Raw genomic sequence first — 12,747 nt, 5'->3', positions numbered from 1 at the left:
CACTTGGGTTCTGGCATCATCATCTGTAGGCCTCTTTGATTCAATTCTCTGCACATTAAATTGAAGTATTATGACTAAAATATGAAAATGTATGATACACCATCCTTTTTCAGGCACTTACTTTTCACCATTTTTGGTCCACGATACATTAGCAATAGGATTACTGCTCCCAGCAGTGCAGGTTAACGTCAGGGAGTGTCCACGCTTCACTTGTTTAGAAGCAGCTGTGATCTCCATGCTGATTGGAGGAACTGATGGAGAAAGACAGAAACATTCTCAACTTTAGCACTATTAGGTTTTTTCTAAGAATCTCTTAAAAATCAGTGATTTGTTAGTTCTTGGGGGACAACAAACACAATAGAAGGGTGCAGATCAAAAATATCAAACACATCAGAAAACTATTTATATTTGAGCTTTTAAAAATAGGATTGCTTTGAGGAAATTTCAAGAGACAAAACTTATAGTATTTTTTTTACCAGTGAACTACAACCTTGGACAGAGTCCTTTGGTCAAATGCACTCATGCACTCATCCTTCCCAAGAGCATTTAAAGAGCAGGCTAACTGGATGATGCTCTCTTTGTGAACTTCACAGAACTGCAAGAAAAGTTTAACTAAACATGAACAGTATATTGGTGTGTGACTGAAATGACAGGAAACCCTTTGTGTATATTTATATACTAGCCGTCCCCCGCAGCTGCACCTGTGTAGTAGTGAAACAGGACAAACTTTAAAAATCAATAAACAAAAAGGTATCGATAGCTAAGTGAAGGCAAGTTACGCTCCAAAATACAGAGGCAGACCGACTCCCTACTCCTGATGTTACGCTTCCTCCTCCCCTCGGTCCGCAGCCTCTGGCTCGGATTAGGATGAATATATCACTCCTGCAAGCAAGCTATGATTCTTAGTACGATGATAGAAGTTACAAAATCAACCGGAATATTCAGGCAAATTCTAGAAAAAAAACCCGATCTAAATCCATTAAGTAGTTCTCTATTCGCTAGCTAAGCGGATGTAAGATACGCCCAAGGCTGGCGCGTGAGTGAAGAGGACCCCGCCCCCTTGGCCCGCTGCATCTCTCTCAGATTTGCGCAAATAAATCGGTACCACAAGCAAACTATGATACTTAGCGTGATGAGAGAAGTCACAAACTCAACCGTAAATTATAAAAAAAATTCAATCTAAATCCATTAAGTAGTTCTTTCATGAAAAGCGGGCAAACATACAGGCAAACAGACAGACGTTGGATTTTATATATAGAGAGATAGCGATGGTAGTCCAGAGGAAAAAAAAGTATAGCAAGTGGACGTGATGCTAGTGAGCAAGGACAAACCCAGGAAGGCCCTTTGAAACAGACAGATGCATGCCCTGGCAGGGATGATGATTTGCTTCATGACTTTAAAGAAGTGTTACGGCAGCATTTCTCAACCTTTAAGTATTTGCGACCCGAGTTTTCATAACAGTTTTAATCGCGCCCCCCTAATGTTTTTTTGAAAGGAGCCCACTAATACCAATTTGTTCTTTTTTAATTAATGATATACCATAGATGCATATTTTATTATACCTACTTAACTTTTATCGACATTTATCTAACTCTACAGTATATTTATTTTTCTAGTATCAGAATGTAGTTTAAGTTAATTTGTTTTGGTTTCAATAGATGTATTTTTCATATTTTCGATTCTTGTTTTCTTTTTTTCACATCTTCGTGCCCCCCTTTTTGTTACTTCGCACCCCCTAGGGGGGCCCGCCCCACAGTTTGAGAACCACTGTGTTATGGGGTAAAAAATATGTAAATTTTGTTCTGTATTTTCGTTATATGTTGCTCAACACTTCAACAGATGAATTACATTCTGGACACATCAAAGCATATCCTCTTCCTAGTTGTACCTCACTTTTAAAGCAGCTGTTCCAATAAAGAAAGGAAGACATGCTGGTGCCTAACGCTATTGATTAGTTCATAACCTGGGCATGTGGGACAAAAGTAGCTAAATTATTTTACAGCCTGGGAAAGGAAGACATGGCAACACCTCAGACAACATCAAAAATAGTTTGGGAAAACAGACAGTGAATTCATTCATCATATTGAAGAGCCGGCCAATCAGATCTAACAATCACATCTTGCAAAACCCCCAGGTAGAATTTTAGAATAAATACAGTATGTCTCGTCTGAAGAGTGACATAGGAAGGAGGGAGGATGAAGAAGGGATGAAGACGTTAGAAGAGAACAGAGTGACAGCAACGTGTGGCCGTTTCCATGTGATCGTCAGAAAAGCAGCATGAACAACTATGCCTGCGACATTCACCCTTGTTATCTTTACTTTTTCGTAAGCTTTTTCTAAAGACTATATATATCCAGACTTTTCTATCAGTCCTATTTTCTATTATTCTTTGTTCCACTGGTATTATTATTATTATTCCTGTAATAAATACCATGCTTAATGTCTAGAGTGATTGAAGTAATAAGTTAGATTTCTTTGAGCACCTGGTGCGGCCGGAGGTTTGCTGTTACCTCTGTGCTGCAAGGTCTATTAAGACTGCGGGTGAGAGCTCCAACCAAGAGTAGGGAACAGTATGTAAAGTAAGGCATTCTTGGCTGATAAATGGCGTATAGTCAAGGATGCTGAGCCTTTTGATGTTTAAATGTATTCTCGAAGACCAAAAGTAATATTTAGGTCTGAGATATCTTTAAAACATTGTATGTTGTTCATGCCGATAATAAGTAAGTCTCTTGAAGTGCTGAGAGAGTGACAGGCTGTGTTATTCCTATGGTACTTGTGTGGTTTAAAGTGCTAGAGGTTAACCAGCTGTGTGTTTGTCATTCATAGGGCACTGTTGAGTTTCTGTGTGTATGCGTATAGCTATGTGTGCATGTGTTACTCTTAAGTTGCAACAGTAGACCAACCGGTAATGAATCTGATGAGTACACTTACCCCTAGGTAAAAGGTAAGTCGAGGGGAAAATCACAATAATACAAGAAGCAAAGGCACCACTATGCATAAGGGTTGGAGTTGGGGGCATCATCAAGAAAAGCGAGAAAAGGAAGAAAGACAACCTGGAAAATGGGCACTGAGCTGATCTTCCTTCTAGAAAGAAATATAGAGAGTAAGGTGAGGAAGACATAAAGGAATACTAAAAGACCTCCTGGCATATAGAGTGCACCACACATCCCAGACTGAGCAAACAAGGAGCTTGTTGCCTTTTTAGGTGGTCAAATAGCTAGGGCTGCCCTGGGTCCTCTTAAGGTAACTGAAGGTTCAGAGATACAAGGACACCAGGAGCTTCTATAGGGAGCTTTAGACTGGTGTCCCCAGAGCAAGACGAAAGCTGCCTCTGAAAATGGAAGTAACTCAGTGACCCTGCAACGGGGTTTAAAGCCTGACGAAGTCTAAAGGAAAACGAATGATGACAATGGTTTATCTGAAAAACGGAGTGCCCTCATTTACAGTCATGTGAAAAAGTAAGTGCACACCATAGAAATTGTTGCCTAAAAACTCAAAGTAGTCCTGAAACACAAAGATGGGCAACTTCAACAAACACAAGCTGTTAATACAAAAAGGAAAAGTGGGAACTGTAAAATTCCACAGGCTTCTGAAAAACAAAAATAATTTAATAAATAAAAAATAAAATAAAAAATTTAATAAAAAAAAATATCCAAGGCGAACAAGGCAAGAATCCAAAGCCAAAAAAACAAAATCCAAGATACAAACAAAAAGTCAAGAAAAAAAGAGAATAAAATATAAAGGGCAAAAGACCACAAGACTTACAAAAGATGCCAAAAAGGACTGAAAGGAAAAAAAACAAACAACACAAGTAGGATAAGTAATGCCTAAGGCGTCTTGTTCCATTAAAGAGGCAGCAAAAAACATTAGGAAGCCCACACTCTCTTTGGGTTAACATATAAAACACAATACACATAACAAACTCGGTTAATAGAAGACAATAAGTGTTGTAAACTAGGAGTCACAAAGTACATAAATCCCAATAAGTTCAAAAAGCACTTACAAAAATACCCACTAGAGGGGGATATCACTGTCAAACCCCAGCTAGTAATAAGGGAAAACACCAAACCTTTACACTTTAAAAAGTTTATTCTCAAAACGCTCTTCAGTAACAAAGACGCTCCATGGCACACAAGAATTAAAAGAATCTCCCCAAAGACTAAGGCAATCAAAGCAAATAAGACCCCATAGAGTGTCCAGAAGCGTAATCAAAAACAGAGCAAAAGGCCGAATATCTAGGAATTCACAAAAAGCACAGAAAAAGGGAAAAGTAAAGGAATTAACTAATAATAAACCACCAGGAACTGTGGGCAGAGGACAGTTACTGGTAGCGATTGGCAGGTGATCCCACCTCTTGGTGACCACCCACAAAACACATGGAACATAACAGCAGCTTAAATACATTGACAAAACTAAAAATAAAGAATGATGCACATAGACAACATAAATTAAAGTGTCAAAAATTAACATAAGAGACATAAGACATGAATTTGAATTCCAGAAGGGAAGAAGGAGAAAATATCAAAATTATTAGTAAACAAGAAAATAATAACTAAAAATATAATACCAAAACAAAAGTAACAAAAGCACATTTAAGAACATAAACCAAAACGTAATTTAAAAAATGAAACAGAAATAAATTGATATGTGGATCTAAAGATGAGAAGGACGTTCTGGCAAAAGCACACTAAAGTGCAAACTCCACACTGACAATGCAGGAGAGGATCTGAATGCAGAACAAAGGGACTGCAAGTCCAATTATCTCACCCAGCGTACACTCTCTCCCTCTGCATAACAAGCATATGTTAGATGATGCAGTAGTTGCTATTAACTGCTGAGCCTGTTTCAACAGAATCGGGGGCAAGACAGCCTTGACTGTACCCCAGTACATTGGAGAGCACTTCCAGTTATACATCCATCCTTCTATCCACCTGCTCAATCTGATTCAAGATCTCCAGATGAATGAGGGGCGCCACAGTCTGTTCTGGCAACAATGGACATGACATAGATATCATTCATGTAGGCGAGTACAGGTGTGTGCTCATCACATGACATAGTCACATATGTACTCTTTGGCCAGTTTAAAAGCACTGTTTCCCCTAGGGTACATACTGTATGATCAGTTAGTGCAGTGGGTGACACCTCAGCCCCACATTGGGAGAGTGGGAATTTTTTCAATCTTGCCACCAACCCCCAATTGTTCCCTGCAAGTTGGAGGACCTGCTTGCAGGTCTGGATGCAGATTAACTTCATACCCAGGATGAAGCAATTGCAGGTTAAGAGCCTTGCTCAAGGGCCCAGTGGAGTGAAGTCTCTTCTGGCATTTTATTGGATTCAAACCGGCTACCTTCCGATTGCCAGCACAGATTCCTAGCCTCAGAGCCACCACTCTGTCTTATGGGAGTATGCTCAGAGTATCCATCACAAAATGCACACAGCCTTTTGGAGAATATGCAGGCCCACACCGACTTGAACCTGATGACATGACGCTGTGAGGCTACAGTGCAAGCCACTGCACCACCGTGCCACTCCTTTATCGTACATGAACTAAAATGTCTATTGTTTCAATGCTTAGTCGACAGAATTGTGACTATTGTCAGCACCACCTATTCACATTTATTGTGACAGAGTGCACAATTTTGATATTTTTCAGGCTAAGGCCAGTCCTTTGTGAAGCCTGACATTATTAATTCTTTATGCTTTCTTTCTTTTATTTTGCCTTTGAAGTTAATTCCTTACATGGGTTTAGCAGTGTCCTTTTTAAGCTCTTTTACCAAGTGATAATTGACTATAGATAAAATCAGCCAGAGGGGTACAGTGTGGCAAAACGAAAGAGTCACTTTGATTATTAATGAGTTCTGTTTCCTGCGCCTTATAACAGATTCTGGAGCTATTGCACTGCTACTAAAACATTATACAGTGCCCTCCATAGTATTTGGGACAAAGACACACTTTTTTTTTATGGATGTCACCCTCTGCTCCACAGTTTAAAATTAAAAATCAAACACAGATGTGATTCAAGTGCACATGACAAGATTTTCATTTAAGGGTATTTGCATATACATGTATTTTGGTCACACCATGTAGAAATGATAACACTTTATCTACACGGTCCCCCCATTTCAGGACACCATAATGTACAGTACACAGCAATGGCAGGTCTGTTAAAGTTATCATATTTAGGACTTTGTCACATATTCCTTGCATGCAATGACTGCTTGAAGTCTGCGATTCATAGACATCAGCAGGTGCCAAGGGTTTTCTCTGGTGATGCTCTGCCAGGCCTTGGATGCAGCCATCTTCAGCTCTTGCTTGTTTTGGGGGCTTGTCCCCTTAAGTTTCCTTGCCAGCATATTGAAGGCCTGCTCAACTGGATTTAAACTGGGAAATTCAAGAATTTTCCATTTTTTAGCTTTGAAAAACTCCTGTGTTGCCTCAGCAGTATGTATCTTGTTTTAAGATGAAGTGCCATCCAATGCACTTGGAGGCGTTTACTGGAGCTTGAGCAGATAAAATGTTTCTCTACACCTCAGAATTCATTGTGTGCCTGCTGTCAGCAGTTCCATCATCAATGAAGAGAAAAGTGTTTCAATACCTGTGGCACCCATACATGCCCAAGCCATAACACCCCCACGGCCATGTTTAACAGATGAGGTGGTCTGCTTTGGCTCTTGGGCAATTCTTTTTTGTCTAGTCACTTTGCTCTTGACATCACTCTGAATCAGGTTCATCTTTGTCTCGTCTGTCCATAAGACCTTTTCCCAGAATTCTGCAGGCTCTTTAAAGTCCTTTTTAGGAAACTGTAATCAGGTCATCCTGTTTCTGTGGCTAACTAGTGGTTTGTATCTTGCCGTGTCGCCTATGTACTTGTTCACAAAGTCTTCTGTGAATAGTCCTCTCTGACATGTCCACATCTGCCCCCTGAAGACTGTTTCTGATCTGTCAGACAGGCATGGGGGGCTTTTTCTTTACCACAGTTAAGAATTCTTTTGTCATTAGCTGTACAGGTCTTCCTTGGCCTAACAGTCCCTTCACGATTACTGAGCTCACCAGTGAGTTCTTTCTTCTTAATGATATTCCAGACAGTTGATTTAGGTAATCCTAAGGTTTTACCAAGGTCCCTAATGGTTTTATTCTTGGTTTTCGGCCTCATAATGGCTTCTTTGACTTTCTTGTCCTCATGTTGAACAATTACAACTCCAAATCTTGTCTGTAGGTAGAAGCAAGCCGAGATGTCTTATGCCTGCACTAATTGAAAGCAATGAAACCCACCTGAGGAATCACAAACACCTGTGACACTAAAATGTCCCTGACATTATGGTGCCCTGAAATGGACGAACAGTGTATAAAACGGGCTGTCATTTCTACATGCTGAGACCAATTTGTACGCAAATCGCCTTAAATGAAAGTCTGCAATGGGCACTTTAATCAGGTAGGAATTTTTTGATTTGTAATTTTAAACTGTGGAGCAGAGGGCTAAATCAAGGAAAAATTTGTGTTTGTCCCAAAAATTATGGAAGGCACAGTAGAAAAGTCTTTCATTCATTTAAAGACAAAATATAGAAATGTAATCAGTCTGGAAAGTTTTAAGCTTCCCCATATTTTAGAGAATAATTGTTATTGCTACACTGTTTATTACAGTTGTGACCACATTATAATTAAAATATTATATTATGTACATTTTAAATCTGGACAGCAACGTACAATAAAAATTCACCCATCCCTTAACTACTTCACGTACCCAATTCAAGGTCATCAAGTGTTAGTGCCTACGATGCCTACAATGCACAATAATACTGCGGTATTGGAATGTACTTGAGCTTTCTGAAGCTCTCAGCTGGCTATTGAAAGTTAATAAAAAGCAAATATTCATTCTATTGAAAGTTAACATAAAACAAATATTTCATTCAATTGAAAGTTAAAATAAAACAAATATTTCATTCTTTATAAAGATAAAAATAAGAGCAGCAAAACAATATGACCCAAAAAGGGAAGCCAGTGCTGATGGACTCACACACGCACATTGCACATGGAGCTTTGTGCTGACCGACAGCGGTGGAGCTTTGGCTTGATTGCTTGCGTTGCACATGTAAGTGGCCAGGTTGTCATTGGGCTGCAGTTTAATGATAAGATCCCGTGAAACGATCTTCCCAGACTGCACTGGTGACTGAGCATCCCGCACTGATTTGTTGTCCTGGATAAGGAATAAAAAATAATTGGTAAATATTGATAACAATTTATATTATATTACTAACTCACTAAAGCATATTATTAACTAAATAGAAAAATAAATAAAATATTTTTGAATTATTTCACAATAAACATATCTCTTGAAAATACTATATATATATATATAATTGTATATAGAGTATATGCTGTATATCGCCATGCTACCCATCTAAGACAGGTAATAAATTTAGACCATAGCGTTAATGTTTGCATTACTCCCAATGCATATGTCTCTGTTACATGCCATTTGATTTGTGATATTGTGAAAACAGCCTTAATGTTGGTGATGTACCATCTGTTGGAATGGAAAATTCAATACATTTTATAAAAATCTTTGTGATGTGCCATCTTTTGGACTGACAGAGACATAGTAACTGGACAGACAGAAACACTGACACTTCTCCTTTTGTTAAGGTGGACAGATATCTATATTACTAAACCACAGTTAATTTATGCACAGCGGATGCACCGAGGCGCATATGCACTGCGGCCTTGGCGCCCGCCCCAGAGTCCACAAAATGCGGCGGCTTCCCAGAGTCAGTAGGTGGCGCCCAAATAACACAACGTTCTGAGCCATGGTGCCCGCCCCAGAGTCAAACGCAGCGGCTTCCCAAAACACGGCGGATTCCCAGAGTCAGTAAGTGGCGCCCAAACAACACAACCTGTAAACGCCCAAACAACACCACCTGTAAACTAGACTTGCTCTAATCCACTGTGCCAGTAATATAGATCACATAACGGCCATTCAGTAACACAGAAACAAAAACGAGACCCCATGGATAAAAACAATAAACGGACCGCATATACGACGACACAGCCATTAAAAAAGAAAAACGAGACTGCACGAAGAGAGACAATAACAGAAGCACGTTGAAATGAACTGTCCCAGGATGCACCCACCCTCCATGATATTTCATCACGCAGCGGCTTCCCAGCGAGGCGCATACGTTCTGCGCCGTGGAGCACGCCCCAGAATCAAACGCAGTGGCTTCCCAGAGTCAGTAGGTGATGCCCACACAACACAACCTGTACACTACACTTGCTCTAATCTACTGTGCCAGTAATATAGATCACATAACGGTCACAGACTCAAACCCAGCGGCTTCCCAGACTCAGTAGCTGGCACACGAACACCACAACCTGTAAACTAAACTTGCTGTGCTCCACTCTGCCAGCAGTCGGTGTCAGCAAAGGCAACGGAATCACGACTCCACAAAACGAAACCACCTTAGTACAGATATGCTTATTTAATTAAATGACATTTCCCCAGACGCGCCCACCCTCCATGATATGTCATCCATCCAAATATCGGACGGAACCGAAACTGATTGCCATTCTTGGATTTACGATTCTCTAGAGAATCGCGGGCTTACTTGTAAACAAATGTTTCAGGAAGATGAGTGGTATGGTGAATCATAGGTGGGTAAAATGGCCATGGCTATACAGTGCCTATAAAAAGTATTCGCCCCTTGGATGTTTTCACATTTTATTATTACACAACAGGTCCAGGGATTGTTGCTGCCTTGTGCCCAGTAATTGCTGGGATAGGTGCCTGTTGTCCCAAGGCCCTGCTGTAATTAAGCAAGTAAAGATAAAGCATGGATGGATTATTATACACCATTGAATCACAGTGTTTTGACATTGATCAACAGAAAAAGACTTTTTTAATGTCGAAGTGAAAACAGATCTCTGCAATGAGGTCTAAATTAATGACAAACACAAAGCACCAAATAACTGATTGCCTAAGTATTCACCCAATTTTATTTGACACACCTGAATCATCACTGGTGCAGTCAACTGGTTTTAGAAATCACAGAACTAATTCAATTGAGATCACTGTCTAGAGTTTCAATTGATTGTAGTCTAAATGTGCTTTATCAGCAAGGTCCTGCTTTGTGGTTAGTCAGTGTGGTGGACTAACCAAACCGAAAAGAACATTCCAAGCATCTCCATGAAAAGGAGATTAAAAAGCACAAGTCAAGTGATGGAATACAAGAAAATATCCAAATCGCTGAATATTCATTGGGGGCTATCATTAGGAAATGGAAAGAGAAAATGACCTAGAGCTGGCCATTCACAAAAACAGAGCAACAAGAAGACTAGTGAAGAAGGTGACCAAGGTACCCCTGATATCCATGAAGGAATTACAAGCTACAGTGGTTCAAACTGAAGACACTGTGTAGACAACAACTGTTGTCCGAGTGTTTCACCAGTTGCAGCTTTACGAGAGAGTGGAAAAGAAGAAACAAAACCCACACATGACATCTCCAGTAGAGTTTGCCAGAAGGCACATGGGAGTCACTGAAGTCAGCTGGAAGAAGGCTGTACAGTCTAATAAGACCAAAATTGGGCTTTTTACCATCAGATTAAGTGGCATGTGCATGGTGAGGGGGTTTCATGGCTCTGGTAAGGTATGGGACAGGGCGCTGTCGTTACTGTAACGGACGGACCAGCATCCCAACTAGGATGGACTCCCTTCCCTTACCTTGCCAGGAGTAGGGTCGTCTTAATGCATGGGCACACTGGGCAGTTGCCAAGGGGCCACCACGCTAATCTATTTATATTGTGACTTGCTGAGTGGTTGTGTAGGTAGGGGCCCCAGTGAACTGCTTTGCCCAGGGGTCTATAATGCTGTTAAGATGACCCTGGCCAGGAGGCCAACATAATGAATAGTACATAAGGAAAGAGCAACAGGACTGGCATCTCATCAGCCATGGATAGGAATCACATAACCAGTTGGATTACCACACTACAGGAAACACAAAAAGGATGGAGCACCCTGATCGGGATAAGCAATGGACTCATTCCCAGTTGGGGGACCACATTTATGGGACAGTGGGAGACTGTCTACTACATTGAGGTCCTTCCCCCCATAAACTGGCGAACCCTGGTATGGATGCCTGCAGGGCAGCATGAGAGTTATTGTCCAATAAGACTGTCCAGTTGAGTCCCTTAGGGACCACCAGGGGGCGCTGTCATGAAGTGAAGACTGACTTAAAAAGAACCCTCCACTTCACTCAGGGAGTCAGAGGCAGGTGAGAGGGTGGATAACATTGGGACACCTGGGAGATGTGGCGGAGAATAGAGGAAGAATTGTATTGCTGTGCTGACTGTGTGGAAAGGAAGCCTATTAAAGGTATTTTGTAAAATAACAATTACTAGTTTTGAACAGAAGACGTGTGTCTCTGGAGTTGTCGTGGGACATCTCTAGCCAAACAATACTTTTGATTTGATTGTTAAAGGCAGTGGACAAAATTTGTTTTTAATTATTTACATTTTCTTTTCAATTAAAGGAATTACCGAGTTAGTACCCCAACATCTGCACCTGTGCTTGTCCTTCATTTCATATGTGTAAGCTAAGCACTGCACGTTGTGAAAAACACACCATTCTCACCATTAAGCATTGTGATGGCAGCATCAAAATGCTGTGGAGATGCTTATTAGTAGGAGACCCTGGAATTATTTAAGGGTTGAGGGGAAATGAATGTAATAAAATACTAGGAAATCCTCAAGGAACGCCACATGCAGTTCACATGAAACTTGTGCCTTTAGAGATTTCTTTTTCCAGTAAGTCAACAACCCCAAAGCTACACCGCAATAGTAGTAAAACAACAACATGAACGCCTTGGAGTGGCAGAGTCAGAGTCCAGATCTAAGTCAAACTGAGAAGTTGCATCTGGACTTGATAAAGGCCGTTCACTAACACTTTCCATGAACTCTGATGGGGCTTGAGCAGTTTTGTAAAGAAGAATGGGGGAAAATTGCAGAGTCCAGATGAGCAAAAGTGATAAGAGACCTGTGACCACAGACTCAAGGCTGTCATGGCTGCCAAAAGGTGCATCTACTGACATGAAGGGGGTGAATACTTATGTGATCTGTTATTTTGTGTTTTATATTTGTCATTAATTCAGATCATTTTGCAGATACCTGTTTTCACTTTGGCACTTTCTTTTTTTTTCTGTTGCTCAGTGCCAAAAAAGCCAAATAAAAAACTTCAGAGGGAGTGCATACTTTTTATAGGCACTGTGCAGTAATAAAATGATGCAGTAATTTAAAGTGTCTACACAGTAAACAGCCTTGTCTTGAGAATGAATCCAAATAACCAGATGAAGTACCTTGTACCAGGTGAGGGTAGCAACTGGGTTTCCCCCACTGGCGAAGCATGTCATTTTGAGCTGATTTCCTGCACGGAGCTGCATGTTTTCTGGATGGCCTTCTACCCATACTTTCTGAGGTGGGTCTAAAATAAGAAGAAAGGTTGTAACAGTTGTAACATATGAAAGCCGAGAGAGGACATGCAATATCGTTATTTTTTTAAATTGTTTTCTCGAGATAACGGCATAATTTTATCGAGATCTCAATTAAACAAAAGATCTTGTTTTCTCGAAATTATGAAATAATTGTATCTAACATTTAATGTTTAGCTTATTGAAGTCACGTTCTGCTTGAAATGGCAGAAGAGCAGAACTGTATTGATCAGCGCGTCACAATTTTGTTCAATCAAGGGCTAACGCAGGC

General features: G+C 40.5%; 1 protein-coding gene across 1 annotated transcript in view; it reads right to left on the bottom strand.

The window, feature by feature from the left end:
• Nucleotides 1-12,747, bottom strand: part of nphs1 (NPHS1 adhesion molecule, nephrin) — a 163,147-nt gene that overhangs the window by 66,939 nt on the left and 83,461 nt on the right. Inside the window, exons 11-13 of the mRNA XM_051920777.1 lie at nt 12,345-12,469; nt 8,023-8,194; nt 122-251 (exon numbers count right to left, since the gene is read on the bottom strand). Of these exons, the coding sequence (XP_051776737.1) occupies nt 122-251; nt 8,023-8,194; nt 12,345-12,469 (427 nt within the window). The remainder of the gene's footprint in view (nt 1-121; nt 252-8,022; nt 8,195-12,344; nt 12,470-12,747) is intronic.

This window comes from Erpetoichthys calabaricus, chromosome 17, assembly GCF_900747795.2.
Source record: "Erpetoichthys calabaricus chromosome 17, fErpCal1.3, whole genome shotgun sequence".
NCBI classification, from domain to species: domain Eukaryota; kingdom Metazoa; phylum Chordata; class Cladistia; order Polypteriformes; family Polypteridae; genus Erpetoichthys; species Erpetoichthys calabaricus.
The sequence above is the reverse complement of the archived record's forward strand: the minus strand, read 5'-3'. Positions and strand labels throughout refer to the sequence as shown.